This window comes from Macaca nemestrina, chromosome 9 (genome assembly GCF_043159975.1).
Source record: "Macaca nemestrina isolate mMacNem1 chromosome 9, mMacNem.hap1, whole genome shotgun sequence".
NCBI classification, from domain to species: domain Eukaryota; kingdom Metazoa; phylum Chordata; class Mammalia; order Primates; family Cercopithecidae; genus Macaca; species Macaca nemestrina.
This window is the reverse complement of record NC_092133.1, coordinates 96,754,790-96,778,475: the sequence shown is the minus strand read 5'-3', so window position 1 is coordinate 96,778,475 and position 23,686 is coordinate 96,754,790. Positions and strand designations below refer to the sequence as shown.

General features: G+C 34.4%; 1 protein-coding gene across 1 annotated transcript in view; it reads right to left on the bottom strand.

The window, feature by feature from the left end:
• The window catches only part of LOC105470746 (ankyrin repeat domain-containing protein 30B-like), a 135,950-nt gene that overhangs the window by 27,968 nt on the left and 84,296 nt on the right, over positions 1 to 23,686 (bottom strand). The window contains exons 38-44 of the mRNA XM_071068734.1: positions 13,464 to 13,542; positions 13,083 to 13,141; positions 10,831 to 10,921; positions 8,614 to 8,642; positions 8,443 to 8,515; positions 5,599 to 5,660; positions 2,565 to 2,667 (exon numbers count right to left, since the gene is read on the bottom strand). Of these exons, the coding sequence (XP_070924835.1) occupies positions 2,565 to 2,667; positions 5,599 to 5,660; positions 8,443 to 8,515; positions 8,614 to 8,642; positions 10,831 to 10,921; positions 13,083 to 13,141; positions 13,464 to 13,542 (496 nt within the window). The remainder of the gene's footprint in view (positions 1 to 2,564; positions 2,668 to 5,598; positions 5,661 to 8,442; positions 8,516 to 8,613; positions 8,643 to 10,830; positions 10,922 to 13,082; positions 13,142 to 13,463; positions 13,543 to 23,686) is intronic.

The window sequence follows — 23,686 nt, the reverse complement described above, 5'->3', positions numbered from 1 at the left end:
GGAGGGTGTGTGTGTCCAGGAATTTATCCATTTCTTCTAGATTTTCTAGTTTATTTGTGTAGAGGTGTTTATAGTGTTGTGTGATAGTAGTTTGTATTTCTGTGGGATTGGTGGTGATATCCCCTTTATCATTTTTTATTGTGTCTATTTGATTCTTCTCTCTTTTCTTCTTTATTAGTCTTGCTAGCCATCTATTTTGTTGATCTTTTCAAAAAACTAGCTCCTGGATTCATTGATTTTTGAAGGGTTTTTTTGTATCTCTATCTCCTTCAGTTCTACTCTGTTCTTAGTTATTTCTTACCTTCTGCTACCTTTTGAATTTGTTTGCTCTTGCTTCTCTAGTTCATTAAATTGTGATGTTAGGGTGTCAATTTTAGGTCTTTCCTGCTTTCTCTTATGGGCATTTAGTGCTATAAATTTCCCTCTACACATTGCTTAAACGTGGCCCAGAGATTCTGATATGTTGTGTCTTTGTTCTCATTGGTTTCAAACAACATCTTTATTTCTGCCTACATTTTGTTATGTACCCAGTAGTCACTCAGGGGCAGGTTGTTCAGTTTCCACGTAGTTGTGTGATTTTGAGTGAGTTTCTTAATCCTGAGTTCTAATTTGATTGCACTGTGATCTGAGAGACAGTTTGTTGTGATTTCTGTTCTTGTATATTTGCTGAGGAGTGCTTTACTTCCAACTATATGGTCAATTTTGGAATAAGTGTGATGTGGTACTGAGAAGAATGTATATTCTGCTGATTTGGGGTAGAGAGTTCTGCAGATGTCTATTGGGTCTGCTTGGTGCAGAGCCGAGTTCAAGTCCTGGATATCCTTTTTAACCTTCTGTCTCGTTGATCTGTCTAATATTGACACCGGGGTGTTAAAGTCTCCCATCATTATTTTGTGGGAGTCTAAGTCTCTTTGTAGGTCTCTATTGACTTGCCTTATGAATCTGGGTGCTCCTGTATTGGGTGCATATATATTTAGGATAGTTAGGTCTTCTTGTTGAATTGATCCCTTTACCATTATGTAATGGCCTTCTTTGTCTCTTTTGATCTTTGTTGGTTTAAAGTCTGTTGTGTCAGAGACTAGGATTGCAATCCCTGCTTTCTTTTTGTTTTCCATTTGCTTGGTAGATCTTTCTGCATCCCTTTATTTTAAGCCTATGTGTATCTCTGCACATGAGATGTGTCTCCTGAATACATCACACTGATGGGTCTTGACTCTTTATCAATTTGCCAGTCTGTGTCTTTTAATTGGAGCATTTAAGGTTAATATTGTTATGTGTGAATTTGATCCTGTCATTATGATGTTAGCTGGTTATTTTGCTTGTTAGTTGATGCAGTTTCTTCCTAGCATCGAGGGTCTTTGTAATTTGGCATGTTTTTGCAGTGGCTGGTACCTGTTTTTCATTTCCATGTTTAGTGTGTCCTTCAGGAGCTCTTGTAAGGCAGGACTGGTGGTGACAAAACCTCTCAGCATTTGTTTGTTTGTAAAGGATTTTATTTCTCCTTCACTTATGAAGCTTAGTTTAGCTGGATATGAAATTTCGGGTTGAAAATTCTTTTCTTTAAGAATGTTGAATATTGGCCCCCACTCTCTTCTGGCTTGTAGAGTTTCTTCTGAGAGCTCTGCTGTTAGTCTAATGGGCTTCCCTTTGTGGGTAACCCGACCTTTCTCTCTAGCTACCTTTAACATTTTTTCCTTCTTTGCAATCTTGGTGGATCTGACAATTATGTGTCTTGGGGTTGCTCTTCTCGAGGAGTATCTTTGTGGTGTTCTCTGTATTTCCTGAATTTGAATGTTGGCCTGTCTTTCTAGGTTGGGGAAGTTCTCCTCGATAATATCCTGCAGAGTGTTTTCCAACTTGGTTCCATTCTCCCTGTCAATTTCAGGTACACCAATCAAACATTGATTTGGTCTTTTCACATAGTCCCATATTTCTTGAGGCTTTGTTTGTTTCTTTTTACTCTTTTTTCTTTAAACTTCTCTTCTCACTTCATTTCATTCATTTGATCTTCAATCATGGATACCCTTTCTTCCACTTGATCGAATCAGCTACTGAAGCTTGTGCATGTATCACGTACTTCTTGTGCCATGGTTTTTAGCTTGGGTGGAATATTTTTGCTGTAATTCTTTTACTAGTTTTTGTACTGAAAGCTTACTATATATTCTTCCCACCTTTCTAACCATACTCTTCCTCTATCTAAAGAGTTATTTTATCTTATGAACCTCCATTGTATACACCTGCTTCTTTTTCCCTCATTTCCTCCCTGTACTTTCTGTCTTCCTCATTCTTTATTCCTTCTTTTACATCTTTACTCTTATTTCCTGAGATATCTCAGGTTTTAGAATATCTGGAATGTAAAGTAATAATTCAGTTCCTTTTTCGGCACTCACTATATACTCTGTTGCTGACACCTGACAAGATATGTAACTTATTACCATTTTAATTCGCTTTTTTTATACTACGCATTTAGTGCGTAATGTTCTGAGGCTATTACAGTATAACAGTCCTCAAATTTTTAGATAAACATACTGTCAAATGACTTCTAAATAAAAAGTGATTCTTACCCTTTAGTTTTCCATTTATATTCTTGACTTCTTCTTGATATGTAGCCTCAGGTAAACACGTGTAATTCTGTGCAGCACTTTCCGAAACACTCTGTTTGAAGTTCTATCAATAATGAATTGCAATTTTAAAATAATAATAATAATAATGAGTGACATCAAGATTTCCTAACATATTTCAAAACATACTCAGTTTCCTACTTTAAAGGCAATTTGGTTTAAGAATAGAAACCTATTGAAAACCAAAACATTTATATAAAGGACTTCACATATGCTCTCCAAATCAAGCTTATTTTCATTTTCATTTAGCTATTGAAGCAGTTACTAAGCATGAAAACCCAAAAATAAAAACATATCCACAGAAAAAGTATTTACTCGTGTGCATATTTCAACAAGAAATTACATTCAAAATATCTAACTCTACTTTGTAGTCCTCAAGAAAAAAGAGAGGGCATTTAAAACAAAAGACAATCACCTGCTTCTTGCTATATAACATTGACAACATCAAACATTTAAAATATTCATAATTATAAATTTTTAGGGTTAAAATAAGACACTTTAAGGAAAGAAAACCTTCAGAGTATGAGATAGAATATTGTAAAAGCTTCTTTATTTAAGTAGACAAGAATTTGAAATAATCAAAAATTTTTGAGAAAATTTTTGATAACAGAAGAAATGCATGAATAAACTTAAAAGAAGAAAAACATTCTGTTAAGTTTAAATGAAAAGAAACCAATATCATATAAAATATGCAACTCAATCTCAATTAAAACATAATTTCAGAAAACTATAGCAAGTCCTTCATAAAAACATAAGAACATTTATTCATAAAGCATTTATTATGTGCCAGGAACACATTTGCAAACTTTTTTACACCTTACAATAATGAAAATGATGATGATAATGTTTACCCCACTTTCCGCTTCCTAGTCTTTCCAGAATGGTAAGAGAAAAATTGTAAAGAAATGTGATCTGCTTTTTTTCTGCTCCAAATGTCTTTCACCTAGACATTCTTTTTGTTTGTTTGTTTGTTTGTTTGTTTGTTTTTTTGGAGATTTCTCCTTTTTTTTTTTTCTTTTTTTTATTATACTTTAAGTTCTAGGGTACATGTGCACAATGTGCAGGTTTGTTACATATGTATACTTGTGCCATGTTGGTGTGCTGTACCCATCAACTCGTCAGCACCCATCAACTCGTCATTTACATCAGGTACAACTCCCAATGCCATCCCTCCCCCCATTCCCTACCCCCTACCCATAATAGGCCCCAGTGTGTGATGTTCCCCTTCCAGAGTCCAAGTAATCTGATTGTTCAATTCCCACCTATGAGTGAGAACATGAGGTGTTTGGTTTTCTGTTCTTGCAATTGTTTGCTGAGAATGATGGTTTCCAGCTGCATCCATGTCCCTACAAAGGACATGAACTCATCCTTTTATATGGCTGCATAGTATTCCATGGTGTATATGTGCCACATTTTCTTAATCCAGTCTGTCACTGATGGACATTTGGGTTGATTCCAAGTCTTTGCTATTGTGAATAGTGCCGCAATAAACATACGTGTTCATGTGTCTTTATAGCAGCATGATTTATAATCCTTTGGGTATATACATGTCATCCTACCTCTCATGCTTGTTATGGGAGCTTGACTGACAGTCTCAAAGAAATCTCTGACTACAGAATTTGACTGCCACCCCCATTCCCATTCTAAGTGTAAACTTCTTCAATTTTATCTAACCTAACACTATCTGTCTTTATATAGAGATCACTTATATTTACTTATAAGTGTTGTTAACTTGCTTTTCTATTCCTACCACTTTGACATAAGTCCTCATCCTGTGTATTCAGGTCTCACTGCTTAGCACACTTATGCTATTCAGGAAGCACATTATTAATAGTCAAAGCATTTAAAATCTCATCAGAGAGGTCTAATTTGCTAAATTCTTAGCAAGTTTAGAAAATAGTATTAGTAGCCTGCTGATACTTAACATACCCATACACTAAACTAGAAATCCACATGTCTGTTGTATTCCCCCATTATTTTTCTGACAATACTGCCTTCATGTTTAGAAAAAGTACCCTTGATATTTATTAAGCCACTGAATACCACTGTCATCATTATCTTACATTTGTATACACATTTTTCAGTTTGCAAAATATTTTCACTTTTATTACAACATTGCTCAATTAAACATATCTAAGAGGTAGATATTAGCACTAATTCAATGAACAAGGCCACTGACATTTGAATACATTAAATAATTTTCTCCAAGGTTACATAACTAGTAAGTAACAGAACCAGAATACTGACTGGTTTTTTGACTTCTACTCATGATTGTTACTGCTATAAAGCAGCTACTTCTAACAACTAGTGGGGCCCTTTCCACCTCTTTGCACAGCTGTGATCTCAGAATACAGATATTTATGTGGTTGAAAGCATGGCTGCCACAAAATAACTCAAATAGTTCTATTTGTGAAAATAATGTTCACTCTTTAAAACACTACTCAACCAAATTGTTTTTACTGTAGTTTCTCAGGTTTCCTATTTTTCTTGCTTTTCCTTTGCCCAAAATATTCCTTAAGATCTGCACTGTGCAATCCAAATATAGCAATACTTCCAAGCACCAGGCATTATCCTTTCAAGTTCCAAGATACACAAAACTATTTTACCTTTTTCCTCTGAATCCAGATATACCAGAGAATCATAAATTTGCTCACAGGTGGACCCCTGAACTGAAATTCTTCAGTTTTTAGACAACTGTAGATTCAGAACCCAAATAAATTCCTAGAATTCTAAGATGTATTTTCACACTATACTACACTACCTTCTTAAACTTAATGCTGAAAATACGTGAAATTGCACTATGAAGCAGTAATCTACTTAGCAAATAATAACTGCTTAGTATTTTCTGAAAAATATCAGAAATTACTGAAGGGCAATATGCAGAGGTAAAACAATAAAGTCAAAGTCTCTACTTTCAAGTTTCAACATCACTCAATATTTATATTTAAATAATAATAAAAACAAAATTACACAATACCTTAGAACTCCAACGTGATTCTGCATATGTTTCTTTTCCTGATTTTAATGTCAACATATTATCTATCAAATATTAATCACAGATATATTAATGAGAATATTTACTATGATATATTTTAAAAGAGTATACAAATCTATTTTTTTCATGAATCTGTGGCGTTTCTTATTCAACCTGTACATACTTTTTTCAGATTATTCCCACAACTTTTATGGTCAACCTAACAGAATTGCAAACTAAAATATTGTATTCATTAGAATAGAAAAAAATAGAAATTTGGCTAACTTGTATAAATTATTTTTTCAAAAAGGCACTAATGTGTTCTTCTTCCCAGAAACACAGTATGTCCTATGCTTGAAATTTAATGAGATAACTTTAATTATATGTTATCTTTTTTCTATTTTTTAGCATTAGTTTGATTGACTCAGCAATCTGTTATTCAAATGAAATTATCAATAAATAAGACTCTTGAGAAATATAAATTTTTTTATGTTAACAAACTTTATGTCTAACAATTTTAAGTTTCAACATGTATGACAGTATATTTTGTGTATGTGTAATAAATAAATAAGTTAAAAAGCTTTTATTGCATATACATTAAATTTTAAAACTCCTTTAGTTATTTTGAGACAGTCTTTCCTTAATTCAATATCTTCAGAATCAACTTGTGATGCCTTAGAGAATATTAGAAATCTATATAAAAATAATTGCTTTAAGTAACCTAATTTTTCCCTAAAAAAGAATTAAATCAATGTCTACACATTAGTAAACTACTGTTTCCACATTTAATAGAATTAAATCACGATCTACACAAGATCCAAGGAGTACTGAGAGTCATGAGACAGAATACACACACACACACACATATATATCCAGTTTTCCTTATAAACAAAATTTTCAAATTTGAACTATTTAAGACAGGTTGAAGAAAAAAGCAAACATGCCTAACAAAAACTTTAAGGATGATTTCATCATTACGGGTCAACTGATTATTTGACATTCATGAACTAAAAGTCTGATTTTTAAAACTGGTCTTAAATTCTGATCAGAATATCCCTGGAGTTCAAGTTTCCTCCAGGGAATCCAAGAGGTCAAATCATACTTTTGCTGTTGACCATGATCATTTGAGTTTATTTAGAAGTGTATACTGGAATGTTTCAGAGACAAACTGTGTTGTAACACCATAGCTCTAATAATTTTTAACTCATAGTTCTAATTGCCATCAGAATATATATGATTATGCATGCTTATATCTTAAATACTATACTTTTAATTTTTAATATATTAAAAATAAAATATAAAGCCAACTTAAAAGGCTTATCAAAATCTGAATTTGTTTTTATTTTTATGTATTTTATCAGCATAAAACCGTTTAATTAATTGTGGTACAGTCATATAATAGAATATGAAAATCTCGGAGCCATAAGACAGAAAACAAACAAAAAACAGAAATAATGTTCCGTTTTCTTTGTAAACAAATTTTTCAAATATTAACTATTTAACATAGTTCAAAGAGAAAAGCAAACACGCACAACTGAAGCTTTAAATATCATTTTAATATTAAGGGTACATTTATAATTTGACATGCATGAACTATATATTTGGTTTTCAAATGTGCTTTTAAGTTGTGAGATGAGCATCCCTAAAGTTCAAATTTCACGTAGAGAATCCAAAACTCAAATAATACTTTTGTTATCGACTATTTTCAATCTCATTTTTAGAAGTGTATACTGCACTGTTTCGGGGAAATAATGTGTTACAACAGCATAGCTGTAATGGTTCATAGGTCACACTTTTCATTTTTATTAAAATAGATGATTGTGCATGGTTATACTTGAAATTCTTTAGTTTTAATTTCTAATATATCAAAAATCAGTAGATAAAACCAACTTAAATAAGACTGAAATTTGCATTTGCTTTTATTTTTTGCATAAACAAACTTTAGTTCTGGTGCAGTTATATAACGGAATTTATATAAAGAATGCAATAAAAACAAAACCAGAGCTAGTTCTGTCTATTATGGATGGATCTTACAATATAATGCTGATAAAATAAAGAATGTTACAGAAAATTACACACAATGTACAATTATTTACATATTAGAAGTTAAAAACAAATTCTACATATTATCTATGACTGTGTACATATGTTGTATAATGTTTAAGCATGTATAGGAATAATTTTTTAAAAACTAGTTTAGACAATTGTTTACCTCTAAACAATGAAAAGACACTAAAGCCAAATGCTTCAGAATCACAGTTTTACAAATATAATTATAAAGAAATGATTACTTCTCCCAATTTTAAAAACTAGGGGTACCACACACAAACACACATACACATGCACACAGGCACAAACATGCACACCACACACACACACATACACACGCACAGAGTAAGCTAAATCAGAATAACTGATTTCCTTAGGATGCTTCAAATGACTACATCCACATGAGGTAACCAATGTTAAAACACAATTGGCATGTCAAAAAGTGAAGCTTTCTCTGCAGTAAAGGGTAGAATTTGAATCAAGTTTTGAACAGGAAAAATATTAGAGTTTAAAAATTCATCTTCTTGAATCTTTAAGTCATACAGACATTCCCAATACAAAACATTACAGTATCAGAACATAAAAATAGAAACACCTGAAATTAAAGCTAATTTTTAAAAAAACTAATTAAAATTCATGTTCTTGTAAATAATCAGTTTTTCAAACGTGGATACCACTATGGACATTATTAACTCAAATATTTCCATAATATTTGAAAAATAAACATTGGGGAGATGAGACTATTAATATATCAACTATTGAAATATTCATTTTAATATAGTTGAACTGTAAAATTACCTGCTCTCAATGTTTGTTTATTCCTCCTTTCTAAAGCTTTATTTGGAACAGAGTTTTGCATTTCAACAGCAGGCTAAATGGGTTTAGAAGAAAAATGATTAATAACGAATGTATACTTCACAAAATACATAGTTAATAAATAATTCAAGATAAAATTATAAAACTCAATACCTCAAAGTCAGAAGGCTTTTCAGTAGACTCTAAAGCAAAAGAGATTTGTTATCAGTCATAGGTAAATATAACAAAACCAACCACAAATGAACCCAGTGATAGTATCTAACTGAGTCCTCTTGCTCAGCTTTGAGAATGATTCCTTTAGGTTTAGGAGATTTTCTTTTGTTTGTTTCTTTAGGACACTCACATGACAGAAATACACTGAAGAAACTAGGAATCTACGGTTCATCAAACATGCACTTAAGATTTCAAAAGTGAGAATGTGTTTTGCATGCAAAATGTGTTGATATTAATATGTATATGCTGAGTGATGAAAGCATAAATGATCTTTGATCAGAGGAGCAAATCATGACCCTGAAAAAATAAATGTCAAAGCTGAACATAGAATCCTACACCATATGTTTAATGAAATACATTAGAATAATTTATATCATTACATTCATCATGTTCTTTAATTTGTCCTACAATTGAGACGGTACACCGTTATGATGAGAGTTCAGCTGAATGCAGAACTGACATCTCATCACTGAACGTGTTACAAATTGATCAGCTTGGATATTTACTTAGGGGATAATACTAAATAAAATATTCATTGTTTTCCATATCCATGTGGTGTAATCATATGCCTACATTTCTGTATCCTCTAGTTTATCCTCAGAAATTTTCTTGATTCACTCATGTAAAAAATATATACAAAATTCATTTAAAAGTTTGTTTAATGAGCTTTCAATATTGGCATGTTTATTTGAAAATTTATGGCAACATACTTATTACATACAAATAATATTTTATATTTTTAAATCAGGAAAATACTTATTTAAAAAAAATTTTAGAATTCAGGTAGTAAATTCAGTATTTTTTTGTTTCTAAAAATTAGTCTGCTTTATTAAGTGTCTAATGGATTTTTATAGAACAACAATGTTACCAAAACAATTTGCTTCATTAAAAATAAAGCCAATGCTCTTAGATTCAAATATTTCTCATTTGAATAGCTAATATCAACAAAATATATACCTTTTATGCTGATAGTAATAGAGAAAACTAAAAAGTCACCATAGTTTTCTCCAATTCTAGTAATCCTCCACTTCCAGTAGTCTCTGGAGTACCCAAAATCTAATCTGGAGTGCAAATATTGTAAATGCATCTGAAGTGAATTCACTCAAATTTCCTATTCAGAAACTCCAAAGTTGCCTGGCTATCTTCTTTCTTGCCCCATTTCCTGCCTCACAATCCCTCTTCCTTAGCCAAAATAATGTCCACATCTGTGGTCTTCATTTTTCCCATTCAACATCTTTTAAAATCAATTTTCCCAACACTTTCTTTCTCTTTGATTAGGAATAGTATCTGACACCTGTAATTATTATTTCTTTACCTCTTTTTCCCCTCTGACCAGAAACAGATGCAGAAATAAAAGCAATATAATGCTTTTCGTTGACCCTGTTATGTCTTGATCTTCTATCCAATTGCCCTTCTTCCAGATTTTTCCAAAGGAAAGGCTATTCTCTTGCTACTTAAGAGTGAGGTCCAAGGACCACCAGCAACGGCATCACCTGAGAACTTATTTAAAATGCCAGATCCCAAGTCTGCTGAATCACAATGTGCACTGTTAAAAAGGTATTCAGCTGATTTTATAAAGTGTGAAAACTTCTGGTCTATACTGAGTGTATATGACAAATTATATACACGCATGGCTGTGCCAATATGCTTATATTCACCTATTGCAGATAAAACACAACTTTCTATGGTCAGTTGCTTCCATCCCTAATGCCTTCCCACCAGTGAGAAAGACAGGAGTGACAACATGTTTGCTGTAATTCCCTGGCAACTTTTGGTAATGGAAGGTCACTTTTTATTCTTCCCAGCTTTCTAATCATGCTCTATCTTTCTCTAAAGAATTATTTTATTTTACCATTCTCCATTATATAAACCTGCTTCTTGTTCCCTCATGTACTCCTTGTCTTCCTTGGTCTTCATTCCCTCTTTTACTCCTTTCTTCAGGTATATTGAATTTAAACTAATAATTCAGCTCTTTTTTTGGCACTCTCAATATAATCTGTTGCTAACACCTGAGAAGACATGTAACTTTCACTCCTTTTGTCCTTCCATGCTACGCATTTAAAACATAATTTTCTTTGGCGGTCAGAGTATATCAGTCCTCATGCTTTTAGACAAATAATTGGTCAAATGATGTTTTAAATAAAAAATGGTTCTTACCTTCTATTTTGCCATTTATTGTCTTTATTTCTTTTTGATATGTAGCCTCAGTTAAACACACATAATTCTGTGTGTCACTCACAGAGATAATCTGTTAAAGATAATATTAATAAATAATTTCTTTTTTTTACTAATTTTTTTGTTTTGTTTTTTCTGAGACAAAGCCTCACAGGGTTGCCCAGTGGTATGATCTAGGCTCACTGCAACTTCCGGCTCCCAAGACCAAGTGATTCTTCTGCCTCACCGTCATGAATAGCTGGGATGACAGGCATTAGCCACCACACCTGGCTAAATTTTTGTATTTTTAATAGAGACAGGATTTCACCATGTTGGCTAGGCTGGTCTCAAACGCCTGACTTTAAGTGATCCACCCACCTTGCCCTACCAAAATACTGGGATTACAGGTGTGAGACACCATAGCCTGCCTCAATAAATAATTTCAATTTAAAAATAATAATAACAAGCATCATATTTTTCATTTAAAATCTTTTTTAAAACAAAATTTTTTACTCTAAAGGTAATTAGATTTAAGGCTGTTCACATATTGAAAACCAAAACATTCAAGAGAAAACCTCAAATACGCTCTGTATATCATGCTTATCTTTTATCTTCATGTGACTACTGACTGGGTTACTGAGCAAAGAAAATAAATCATATTCCCCAAAAAATTCAATCGTGTGCATATTTCAAAAGGAATTAAATTCAAAGTATCTGCCTTACACTGTAGTCCTTGCAAAAAATAACAGGGCATTTCAAACAAAATACAACAAATTACTCATTTGACATATGCATAATTACAGATTTTTTTGTTAAAAATTACGCACGGCATGAAGAGAATTTTCAGAGTATGTCATGCAGAGTAGGAATAGAATTCTGTAAAAGCTGTTTCACTTAGGAAAACAAAGACTTAAGATAATAAGAATAAATTTTACAAGTTTTTTGCTGATAAAGAACTGCGTGAATAAAAGATTCATAAGGAAAACATATTTTTGTTATTTTTAAATGAAAGCAAACAATCATTAAAGTGTGCAATTCATTCTTAAGACATAACTTCAAAAAAGTAGAGCAAGCCTTCATAAAGAGAGAAAAATAAAAGCATGTATTCATGAAACATCTAACATGTGCCAGACACGTATTTGCAGATTTTTCTTCACCTTAGAATAATGAGGATGATGATGATGGTGGTGGTTACCCCACTTTCTACTTCCTAGTCGTTCTAGGTTGTTAAGAACAAAATGATGAACAAATATGTTCCACTGTTCTCTCTGTTCCGAATGTTTTGCTCCTAAACTTTCATATGGCCTACTCTTCATCTTTGAGATGGAGATTAAATGGCAGTCTCAGACAGATCTACTCTGACCATAGAATTCCACTGCCACTCCCATACCCGTGCTAATTATAAAGTTCTTCAATTTTCTCTAACCAAACATTCTCTGTTTTGTTTTTAAGAAAAATTTATAATGACTTATAAGTGTTTTTTTGTTGTTGTTTTTGTTTTTTTTTGTTTTGTTTTGTTTTTGAGATGGAGTCTTTCAAGTCCCAGGCATTATTGTTTTAAGTTCCAAGTTGAGCAAGACTAAGACTACACTTTAAACTCTTTGTCTCTGAATCCAATTAGAGCCTTTGTACATCTAGATATACACAGAATTATGTATTTGCCCATAAATGAACACAGAGAAATTATTTAGTTTTTAGACAAACTCAACTTCAGAACTCAAATAGATTCCTAGTGCCTTTTAAGTCTTATTTTCTTTTGCACTATTCTACATTGACTTCAAAATTAATCCTGCAAATTAGCAGAATTGCACTATGCAGCTATTATCTACTTGGCACATGATTATAAAGTATGTTCTGATAAATGTCAGAAAATAAATGCTTTCTCTCTTTTTTTTTTTTTTTTTTTTTTTTGCTTTTCTTTGAGATGGATTCTCACTCTGTCACCCAGGCTGGAGTGCAGTGGTGCAATCTTGGCTCACTTCAAGCTCCACCTCCTGAGTTCACACCATTCTCCTGCCTCAGCCTCCCGAGTAGCTGAGACTACAGGCACGCACCACCAAACCCGGCTAATTTTTTTATGTTTTTAGTAGAGACAGTTTCACCATGTTAGCCAGGATGGTCTCAATCTCCTGATCTCATGATCACCTTACGGACACATGCAGAGGTAAGAGTATAAAGTCAAATCATCTTTTTATGTTTTAAGATTACTCATTACTTAAGTTTTAAAAAAGCAACAACAACAACAATACACATACCTCAGAATCTGAAGATTCTGTATATTCTTTTTGTCTTGATTCTGATGTGGGTATCTTATCTACAAAATGTTATTCACAGACACATATATGAGAACATTTATTGCTGTAAATTGTAATACCATATACAAATCTATTGCCATTTATGAGTATTTCAAAAACAAAACTAACAGCAAAAATAGAATTTCAGAATTGAAGCAGGTTCAGTAAAAAGAATTGATAGCATGAAGAAAGATATCAGAAAATATTTTTTTAAATAGCCATTGTATTTTGGTCTATAAAATTGTTTTGTAAATAATAGCACTTAAGCATAGAAAGATTTTCAGAGATATTCACTAATGTACCACTTCTATTATTTTGGTATAAAAATAAAATTGTCATTACTTGTTTGATCTTCTGGAGCTTGTTCAATAATGCCAATATCATTTTCTTGTTGTCCAGTTACTGTCTTTGTTGCTTCCTCCTATTACAAACAATAAACAAAAGCAACAACAACAACAAAAAACTTCAGGAAAAAAATGTGTTTATTCACTCACACAATTTATCAGTAAGACAAAAGAGAACAACAAGAAAAAACATACACTATATCTATCAAATCATAGGCACAATCCTGGGAGAAGCAGAAAATATACATGGAAGACAGGTTCTGGCCTATATTCAAGAAATGGTAGAGATATGTGAAAACAAAAAAAGAACAGAAAAGTATAATTCACCAGTTCTACAATTTAAGTCAATAAAATGCATAAAAGTACAAAGGAGAGAACAATGAGTTTTACCTGAAAAGCAGAGAAAATGCCGCCATAATGGGGCCATATTTGGAAGGACAGGCAAAGTGCAGAGTCAGGATACAAAGACTCTAGGTACAACAGCATGTGCAAAATAATAAGGCATGAAACAACGTGGCAACTGAGGGATGCCAAAGTGATGTGGTAAAACTGGAACACAGTCAGAGCAAATGAGTTGAAGAGACAAAAAATGGGACCAAACCATGTAACATATGTGTCACGCTAGAATGTGAACTTAACCCTTCAGGTAATGGGTATCCGCTCAATATGCAGATGAGTTACATCATTACAAATATATTTTAGAAAGGTGACCCTTCCAGTGATGTAAAGATAGATGAACATGGGGAGATGGGGCAAAACTAGAAAGGAGTACTTCAAAATTATAGGTAGATGGTTAATTATGGTAATAAGATACGGAAAATTATAAGAAGGTAGATAATACAAATTTTGGTGTGTGACTGTCTTGGTGACCTGGAGGAGGGTTGAAGTGCAGGATGTGGGGGACAGTTGAAATGCAGGTTGAAGTGTTTGAGCAGTTCATGGCTACTTCCTAGATGTTATTTACTAGGATGGGGAAACCAGATGACTGAGTAGATTACAAAGAGTCAGAAAAGAGGCGGGAAAAGAATTAAAAAAAAAGATGCTTTCAGTTTGAGACCTCTAAGATTTGAGGCATCTAAGGGGCTTGGAAGAAAGATCTGGATAAATACATTTGGAGTATGAGTAGATGACCTACATGAGGAAAATTACATAGTGATAAGAAAATAAATATTTATAAGATAGACTAAATGGGTAGAATTAAGCAACACAAATCTATGCAGACTGTTGAAATTTTGGAAATGAAATTAAAGGAGAGAGAAAAACGTGGGATTAAGTTTCTAAGTTACATATTCCCAAATTTGTTCCAAGAATATAATTTTATTGATATAGGTAAATATTTCTGAAATATTATTGCAATAGGCATCTTTGAATTGAATGAAAACATTTAAATCTACAACAACAAGATTCTGTAAAACTACTTTTATAAAAACCTTGAAATTTTTAATTGTGCAAGACAAATGCTTACCTATAGAATTATGAGGCATTTTTAAGTACTACTATAAAGTGAGATAGAAATGTGAAACCCCGCTTTAAAATTCACATGCTTTTCTTATGTTCCTGTAAACAATATAATACTAACTCGAATTGCCTATTTACACCATATAGGATGACAGTTTAAAATTGGAGAAAAGATCTCACATAAAGAAAATTAAGCAATAATTATTCGAGTTGAATATTTAATAGTTTATATATATATCTATGATTGTCAAGCAGGATTCAGTATTCACAGGTGAAGAAAGAAACTAAAAACTTCAAGTCAACAGGATTCCTGAGTTTTAGAAACAAACAAATATATGTGCAAGGTTTAATAATTATGAAGACTAAAGTTAATAAGGCTTCCTGGAAATAATATAAAATATCTCCAATGTAAGAGATATATTTAAAAGTAAAAAGTGGGGGGGCAGAGCAAGATGGCTGAATTGGAAGAGCTCCAGTCTCTAGCTCCCAGTGCCAGTGACACAGAAGACAGGTGATTTCTGCATTTTCAACTGAGGTACTGGGTTCATCTTACTAGGGACTGCCAGACAATCGGTGCTAGTCAGCTGCTGCAGCCCAACCAGCGAGAGCTGAAGCAGGGCAAGGCATCGCCTCAACTGGGAAGCGCAAGGGGGAAGGGAATCCATTTTCCTAGCCAGGGGAACTGAGACACACAACACCTGGAAAATCGGGTAACTCCCACCCCAATACTGCGCTTTACCAAGGGTCTTAGAAAACGGGCACACCAGGAGACTATATCCCACTCCTGGTCTAGAGGTTCCACGCCCACGGAGCCTCCCTCATTGCTAGCACAGCAGTCTGCAATCTAACTGCAAGGCAGCAGCCAGGCTGGGGGAGGGGCGTCCGCCATTGCTGAGGCTTAAGTAGGCAAACAAAGCCGCTGGGAAGCTCAAACTGAGTGGAACTCACAGCAGCTCAAAGAAGCCTGCCTGTCTCTGTAGACTCCACCTCTGGGGACAGGACACAGCTAAACAACAAGAACAAAAGCAGCAGAAACCTCTGCAGACACAAACGACTCTGTCTGACAGCTTTGAAGAGAGCAGTGGATCTCCCAACGTGGAGGTTGAGATCTGAGAATGGACAGACTGCCTGCTCAAGTGGGTCCCTGACCCCTGAGTAGTCTAACTGGGAGACATGCCCACTAGGGGCAGACCAACACCCCACACCTCACAGGGTGGAGTACACCCCAGAGAGGAAGCTTCCATAGCAAGAATCAGACAGGTACACTCACTGTTCAGCAATATTCTATCTTCTGCAGCCTCTGCTGCTGATACCCAGGCAAACAGGGTCTGGAGTGGACCTCAAGCAATCTCCAACAGACCTACAGCTGAGGGTCCTGACTGTTAGAAGGAAAACTAAGAAACAGGAAGGACACCCACACCAAAACCCCATCAGTACGTCACCATCATCAAAGACCAGAGGCAGATGAAACCACAAAGATGGGGAAAAAGCAGGGCAGAAAAGCTGGAAATTCAAAAAATAAGAGCACATCTCCCCCTGCAAAGGAACACAGCTCATCGCCAGCAATGGATCAAAGCTGGATGGAGAATGACTTTGATGAGATGAGAGAAGAAGGCTCCAGTCCATCAAACTTCTCAGAGCTAAAGGAGGAATTACGTACCCAGCGCAAAGAAACTAAAAATCTTGAAAAAAGAGTGGAAGAATTGATAACTAGAATAATGAATGCAGAGAAGGCCATAAACGAATGGACAGAGATGAAAACCATGACACGAGAAATACGTGACAAATGCACAGGCTTCAGTAACCGACTCGATCAACTGGAAGAAAGAGTATCAGCAATTGAGGATCAAATGAATGAAATGAAGCGAGAAGAGAAATCTAAAGAAAAAAGAAGAAAAAGAAATGAACAAAGCCTGCAAGAAGTATGGGATTATCTAAAAAGACCAAATCTACGTCTGATTGGGGTGCCTGAAAGTGAGGGGGAAAATGGAACCAAGTTGGAAAACACTCTTCAGAATATCATCCAGGAGAACTTCCCCAACCTAGTAGTGCAGGCGAACATTCAAATTCAGGAAATACAGAGAACACCACAAAGATACTCCTCGAGAAGAGCAACTCCAAGACACATAATTGCCAGATTCACCAAAGTTGAAATGAAGGAAAAAATCTTAAGGGCAGCCAGAGAGAAAGGTCCGGTTACCCACAAAGGGAAGCCCATCAGACTTACAGCAGATATCTCGGCAGAAACTCTCCAAGCCAGAAGAGAGTGGGGGCCAATATTCAACATTCTTAAGAAAAGAATTTTAAACCCACAATTTCATATCCAGCCAAACTAAGTTTCATAAGTGAAGGAGAAACAAAATCCTTTAGAGATAAGCAAATGCTTAGAGATTTTGTCACCACCAGGCCTGCCTTACAAGAGACCCTGAAGGAAGCACTAAACATGGAAAGGAACAACCGGTACCAGCCATTGCAAAAACATGCCAAAATGTAAAGACCATCGAGGCTAGGAAGAAACTGCATCAACTAACGAGCAAAATAACCAGTTAATATCATAATGGCAGGATCAAGTTCACACATAACAATATTAACCTTAAATGTAAATGGACTAAATATTCCAATTAAAAGACACAGACTGGCAAACTGGATAAAGAGGCAAGACCCATCAGTTTGCTGTATTCAGGAGACCCATCTCACATGCAGAGACATACATAGGCTCAAAATAAAGGGATGGAGGAACATCTACCAAGCAAATGGAGAACAAAAAAAGAGCAGGGGTTGCAATACTAGTCTCTGATAAAACAGACTTCAAACCATCAAAGATGAAAAGAGACAAAGAAGGCCATTACATAATGGTAAAGGGATCAATTCAACAGGAAGAGCTAACTCTCCTAAATATATATCACCCAATACAGGAGCACCCAGATTCATAAAGCAAGTCCTTAGAGACTTACCAAGAGACTTAGACTCCCATACAATAATAATGGCTTCAACACCCCACTGTCAACATTAGACAGATCAATGAGACAGAAAGTTAACAAGGATATCCAGGAATTGAACTCATCTCTGCAGGAAACAGACCTAATACACATCTACAGAACTCTCCACCCCAAATCAACAGAATATACATTCTTCTCAGCACCATATCACACTTATTCCAAAATAGACCACATAATTGGAAGTAAAGCACTCCTCAGCAAATGTACAAGAACAGAAATTATAACAAACTGTCTCTCAGACCACAGTGCAATCAAACCACAACTCAGGACTAAGAAACTCAATCAAAACCCCTCAACTACATGGAAACTGAATAACCTGCTCCTGAAGACTACTGGGTACATAACGAAATGAAGGCAGAAATATAGATGTTATTTGAAACCAATGAGAAAAAAGATACAACATACCAGAATCTCTGGGACACATTTAAAGCAGTGTGTAGAGGGAAATTTAGAGCACTAAATGCCCACAAGAGAAAGCTGGAAAGATCTAAAATTGACACTCTAACATCGCAATTAAAAGAACTGGAGAGGCAAGAGCAAACACATTCAAAAGCTAGCAGGAGGCAAGAAATAACTAAGATTAGAGCAGAACTGAAGGAGATAGAGACACAAAAAACCCTCCAAAAAACAATGAATCCAGGAGTTGGTATTTTGAAAAGATCAACAAAATTGACAGACCACTAGCAAGACTAATAAAGAAGAAAGGAGAGCAGAATCAAATAGATGCAATAAAATATGATAAAGGAGATATCACCACTGACCCCACAGAAATACAAACTACCATCAGAGAATACTATAAACACCTCTATGCAAATAAACTGGAAAATCTAGAAGAAATGGATAATTTCCTGGACACTTACACTCTCCCAAGACTAAATCAGGAAGAAGCTGAATCATTGAATAGACCAATAGCAGGCTCTAAAATTGAGGCAATAATTAATAGTCTACCAACCAAAGTCCAGAACCAGATGGATTCACAGCTGAATTCTATCAGAGGTACAAGGAGGAGCTGGTACCATTCCTTCTGAAACTATTCCAATCAATAGAAAAAGAAGGAATCCACCCTAATTCATTTTATGAGGCCAACATCATCCTGATACCAAAGCCTGGCAGAGACACAACAAAAAAAGAGAATTTTAGACCAATATCCCTGATGAACATCGATGCAAAAATCCTCAATAAAATACTGGCAAACCAGATGCAGCTGCACATCAAAAAGCTTATCCACCATGATCAAGTGGGCTTCATCCCTGCGATGCAAGGCTGGTTCAACATATGCAAATCAATAAACGTAATCCAGCATATAAACAGAACCAAAGACAAAAACCACATGATTGTCTCAATTGATGCAGAAAAGGCCTTTGACAAAATTCAACAGCCCTGCATGCTAAAAACGCTCAATAAGTTCGGAATTGATGAAACGTATCTCAAAATAATAAGAGCTATTTATGACAAACCCACAGCCAATATCATACTGAATGGGCAAAAACTGGAAAAATTCCCTTTGAAAACTGGCACAAGACAGGGATGCCTTCTCTCACCACTTCTCTTCAACATAGTGTTGGAAGTTCTGGCTAGGGCAATCAGGCAAGAGAAAGAAATCAAGGGTATTCAGTTAGGAAAAGAAGAAGTCAAATTGTCCCTGTTTGCAGATGACATCATTGTATATTTAGAAAACCCCATTGTCTCAGCCCCAAATCTCCTTAAACTGATAAGCAACTTCAGCAAAGTCTCAGGATACAAAATTAATGTGCAAAAATCACAAGCATTCTATATACCAGTAACAGACAGCTAAATCATGAATGAACTTCCATTCACAATTGCTTCAAAGAGAATAAAATACCTAGGAATCCCACTTACAAGGGATGTAAAGGACCTCTTCAAGGAGAACTACAAAACACTGCTCAGTGAAATAAAAGAGGACACAAACAAATGGAAGAACATATCATGCTCATGGATAGGAAGAATCAATATCGTGAAAATGGCCATACTGCCCAAGGTTTTTTATAGATTCAATGCCAACCCCATCAAGTTACCAATGAGTTTCTTCACAGAATTGGAAAAAACCACTTTAAACTTCATATGGAACCAAAAAAGAGCCCGTATTGCCAAGACAATCCGAAGTCAAAAGAACAAAGCTGGAGGCATCACGCTACCTGACTTCAAACTATACTACAAGGCTACAGTAACCAAAACAGTATGGTACTGGTACCAAAACAGAGATATAGACCGATGGAACAGAACAGAGTCCTCAGAAATAATACCACACATCTACAGCCATCTGATCTTTGACAAACCTGAGAGAAACAAGAAATGGGTAAAGGATTCCCTATTTAATAAATGGTGCTGGGAAAATTGGCTAGCCATAAGTAGAAAGCTGAAACTGGATCCTTTCCTTACTCCTTATACGAAAATTAATTCAAGATGGATTAGATACTTAAATGTTAGACCTAATACCATAAAAACCCTAGAAGAAAACCTAGGTAATACCATTCAGGACATAGGCATGGGCAAGGACTTCATGTCTAAAACACCAAAAGCAATGGCAGTAAAAGCCAAAATTGACATATAGGATCTAATTAAACTAAAGAGCTTCTGCACAGCAAAAGAAACTACCATCAGAGTGAACAGGCATCCTACAGAAGGGGAGAAAATTTTTGCAATCTACTCACCTGACAAAGGACTAATATCCAGAACCTACAAAGAACTCAAACAAATTTACAAGAAAAAAACAAACAACCCCATCAAAAAGTGGGCAAAGGATATGAACAGACGTTTCTCAAAAGAAGACACTCATACAGCCAACAGACACATGAAAAAATGCTCATCATCACTGGCCATCAGAGAAATGCAAATCAAAACCACAATGAGATACCATCTCACACCAGTTAGAATGGCAATCATTAAAAAGTCAGGAAACAACAGGTGCTGGAGAGGATGTGGAGAAATAGGAACACTTTTACACTATTTTGGGGATTGTAAACTAGTTCAACCATTATGGAAAACAGTATGGCGATTCCTCAAGGATCTAGAACTAGAAGTACCATATGACCCAGCCATCCCATTACTGGGTATATACCCAAAGGATTATAAATCATGCTGCTATAAAGACACATGCACACGTATGTTTATTGCGGCACTATTCACAACAGCAAAGACTTGGAATCAACCCAAATGTCCATCAGTGACAGGCTGGATTAAGAAAATGTGGCACATACACACCATGGAATACTATGCAGCCATAAAACAGGATGAGTTTGTGTCCTTTGTAGGGACATGGGTGCAGCTGAAAACCATCATTCTCAGCAAACTATCGCAAGAACAGAAAACCAAACACCGCATGTTCTCACTCATAGGTGGGAACTGAACAATGAGATCAGTTGGACTCGGGAAGGGGAACATCACACACCAGGGCCTATCACGGGGAGGGGGGAGGGGGAGGGATTGCATTGGGAGTTATACCTGATGTAAATGACGAGTTGATGTGTGCTGATGAGTTGATGGGTGCAGCACACCAACATGGCACATGTATACATATGTAACAAACCTGCACGTTATGCACATGTACCCTAGAACTTAAAGTATAATAATAATAAAAAATAAAAAAATAAAATAAAATAAAAGGAAAAAGTATTCTTCCAATGATAAGTTTGTTTACTCTGTTATCAATCTTCCCTTGCATATTCTATAATATACATATTCCCTTGCATATTCTATAATAATAGGTACTTTAAAAAATTCACCAATGTTGATTACATTCATTTGATGTGTGTATATAGTACCATCACATACAGATATTATGAGCAAAAATCTCAGAATATTTCTAGAGATTACTAATTTCTCCATTTATTTATTTCAGTGTACTGAAGCTTAAAAGAGATTTTTCTCTTTTAAGAGACACAGAAGAAAAATCTTCTTCATATGATCAGAAAATTTAATTTTAATAACAAGTTTAAATAAAATGCTTATTTATTTATACTCTATTATCAAAAATATTCTAAACAGCTGCCAAGGTTATATCAAAGAATGAGATAAATTAGTTAAATAACTTAAGGATATGTCAAATATTAAGTTAGAAATCTGAAATCAGAAACCAAAGAATCAAAATTAGTAATTCATAATAAAGCTGACAAGGCCTAAAACAGATTTTACTTTGCATTCTATATTAATATAAGTATGGCTACATTAAATATAAAACATAAAGTTACTAAAAGAAGTGAGAATTAAATTTTCATGCCTTGTTTATAAATTTTTTGTTGACACACTATAAATGTACACGTTTTAGGGGTACATATTATCACTTAATACATTCACATAATCAAATCAGAATAATTGAGATATTAATCGCCTTAAGTATGTATCTTTCCTTTATGTTAGAATCATTCAAATTATTCTCTACTAGGTATTTTAAAGAGTACAACAAATTGCTCTTACCTGTACTTGTCCTTATGTGTTCTTCCAGTTTTTTATTAAAATCAGCTATAAGTCACTCAAAAACACCTGAGCTATAATTTATTAGCTGGCTATGTTTTCTTAATTTTTATTTTAAATAATTTATATCATATCTTTTATTAGAGTTCCTGCTCTCATTGAAACCAATATTTTTGCTGTGTATTTATAAAAATCTGTCTCATCTTGACTCTCTCATGTAGTCTCTATGATTATCTTACCCTTCTTCAATGACTTATTTCCTATCATCCCCTTCATCTAATTTATTATTATATAAATATGGTGGCATCCATTAGATAATTTTTTAACCAAAATAACCTAGGACAAAAATTTACCCTTACATAGTTTATAGTATTACAGAAATAATTAAAATTTAAAAATTACATGTTATATTTTGAAATATCTCTTCACAATTTACAGTTGTATTAGTTACCTCTTGTGTGGAAAAATGTGAGACTTTAGTTTTTAATAGTACCTTGTTTAACTGGGTTTGCCTTAAAATGGTATAGGTTGTTTCTATTCTGTGTGGCAAAAAGCTAAGTATAAATAACTGTATAAATTCTGCTGCTTCCAAGAAACAGAGAAAAACAGAATAAGTCATGGGGGGGGCAATGATTGATTAATGAAAATCATATGTAGCAACTAAATAGAAACTTGTAAATAAATAACAATTGAGACAGAGATGCCCTCAAAAGCAGATACTGAAAAAACGTGTTCTGTGAGAAAAAAGTCTGGGGTAAATCATTTTTAAAAAGGTGACGGAGGAGGGAGAAACAAACAAGAGACATGATCAGTCAATCAAGTATGAGCTTCAGTCGTGAAAGAAAAGGAGAAACAACTACCCTAAGACATGTGACAAAATACATAAAATACAGACTTTTGTTAATAATATATTCCCATAATGCTGATCAGTATTTACACTATAATTAGTTATTTTGTTAATATCTGGGTAATCAAGATTTTAATTTTATTATTATATAATAAGACACTCAATTAGTTAAACATGGTCTTCAATCAATACCTAAAAGCCAGAACAGTCTTACTACAGAGAGAGAAAAAATTTAAAAAGGAATATTTCATAAACTTTTCACCTGAAGAAATTATTGGTAATAAGAATTTCAGAGTAATGTATTCCTTGAAAACATATGTTTAATAGAACATGAGTTTTGGCTGGGCTTTGTGGCTCACGCCTGTAATCCCAGCACTTTAGGAGGCCGAGGAGGGCAGATCATGAGGTCAAGGGATCGAGACCATCCTGGCCAACATGGTGAAACCCTGCCTCTACTAAAAATACTAAATTAGCTGGGCGTGGTGG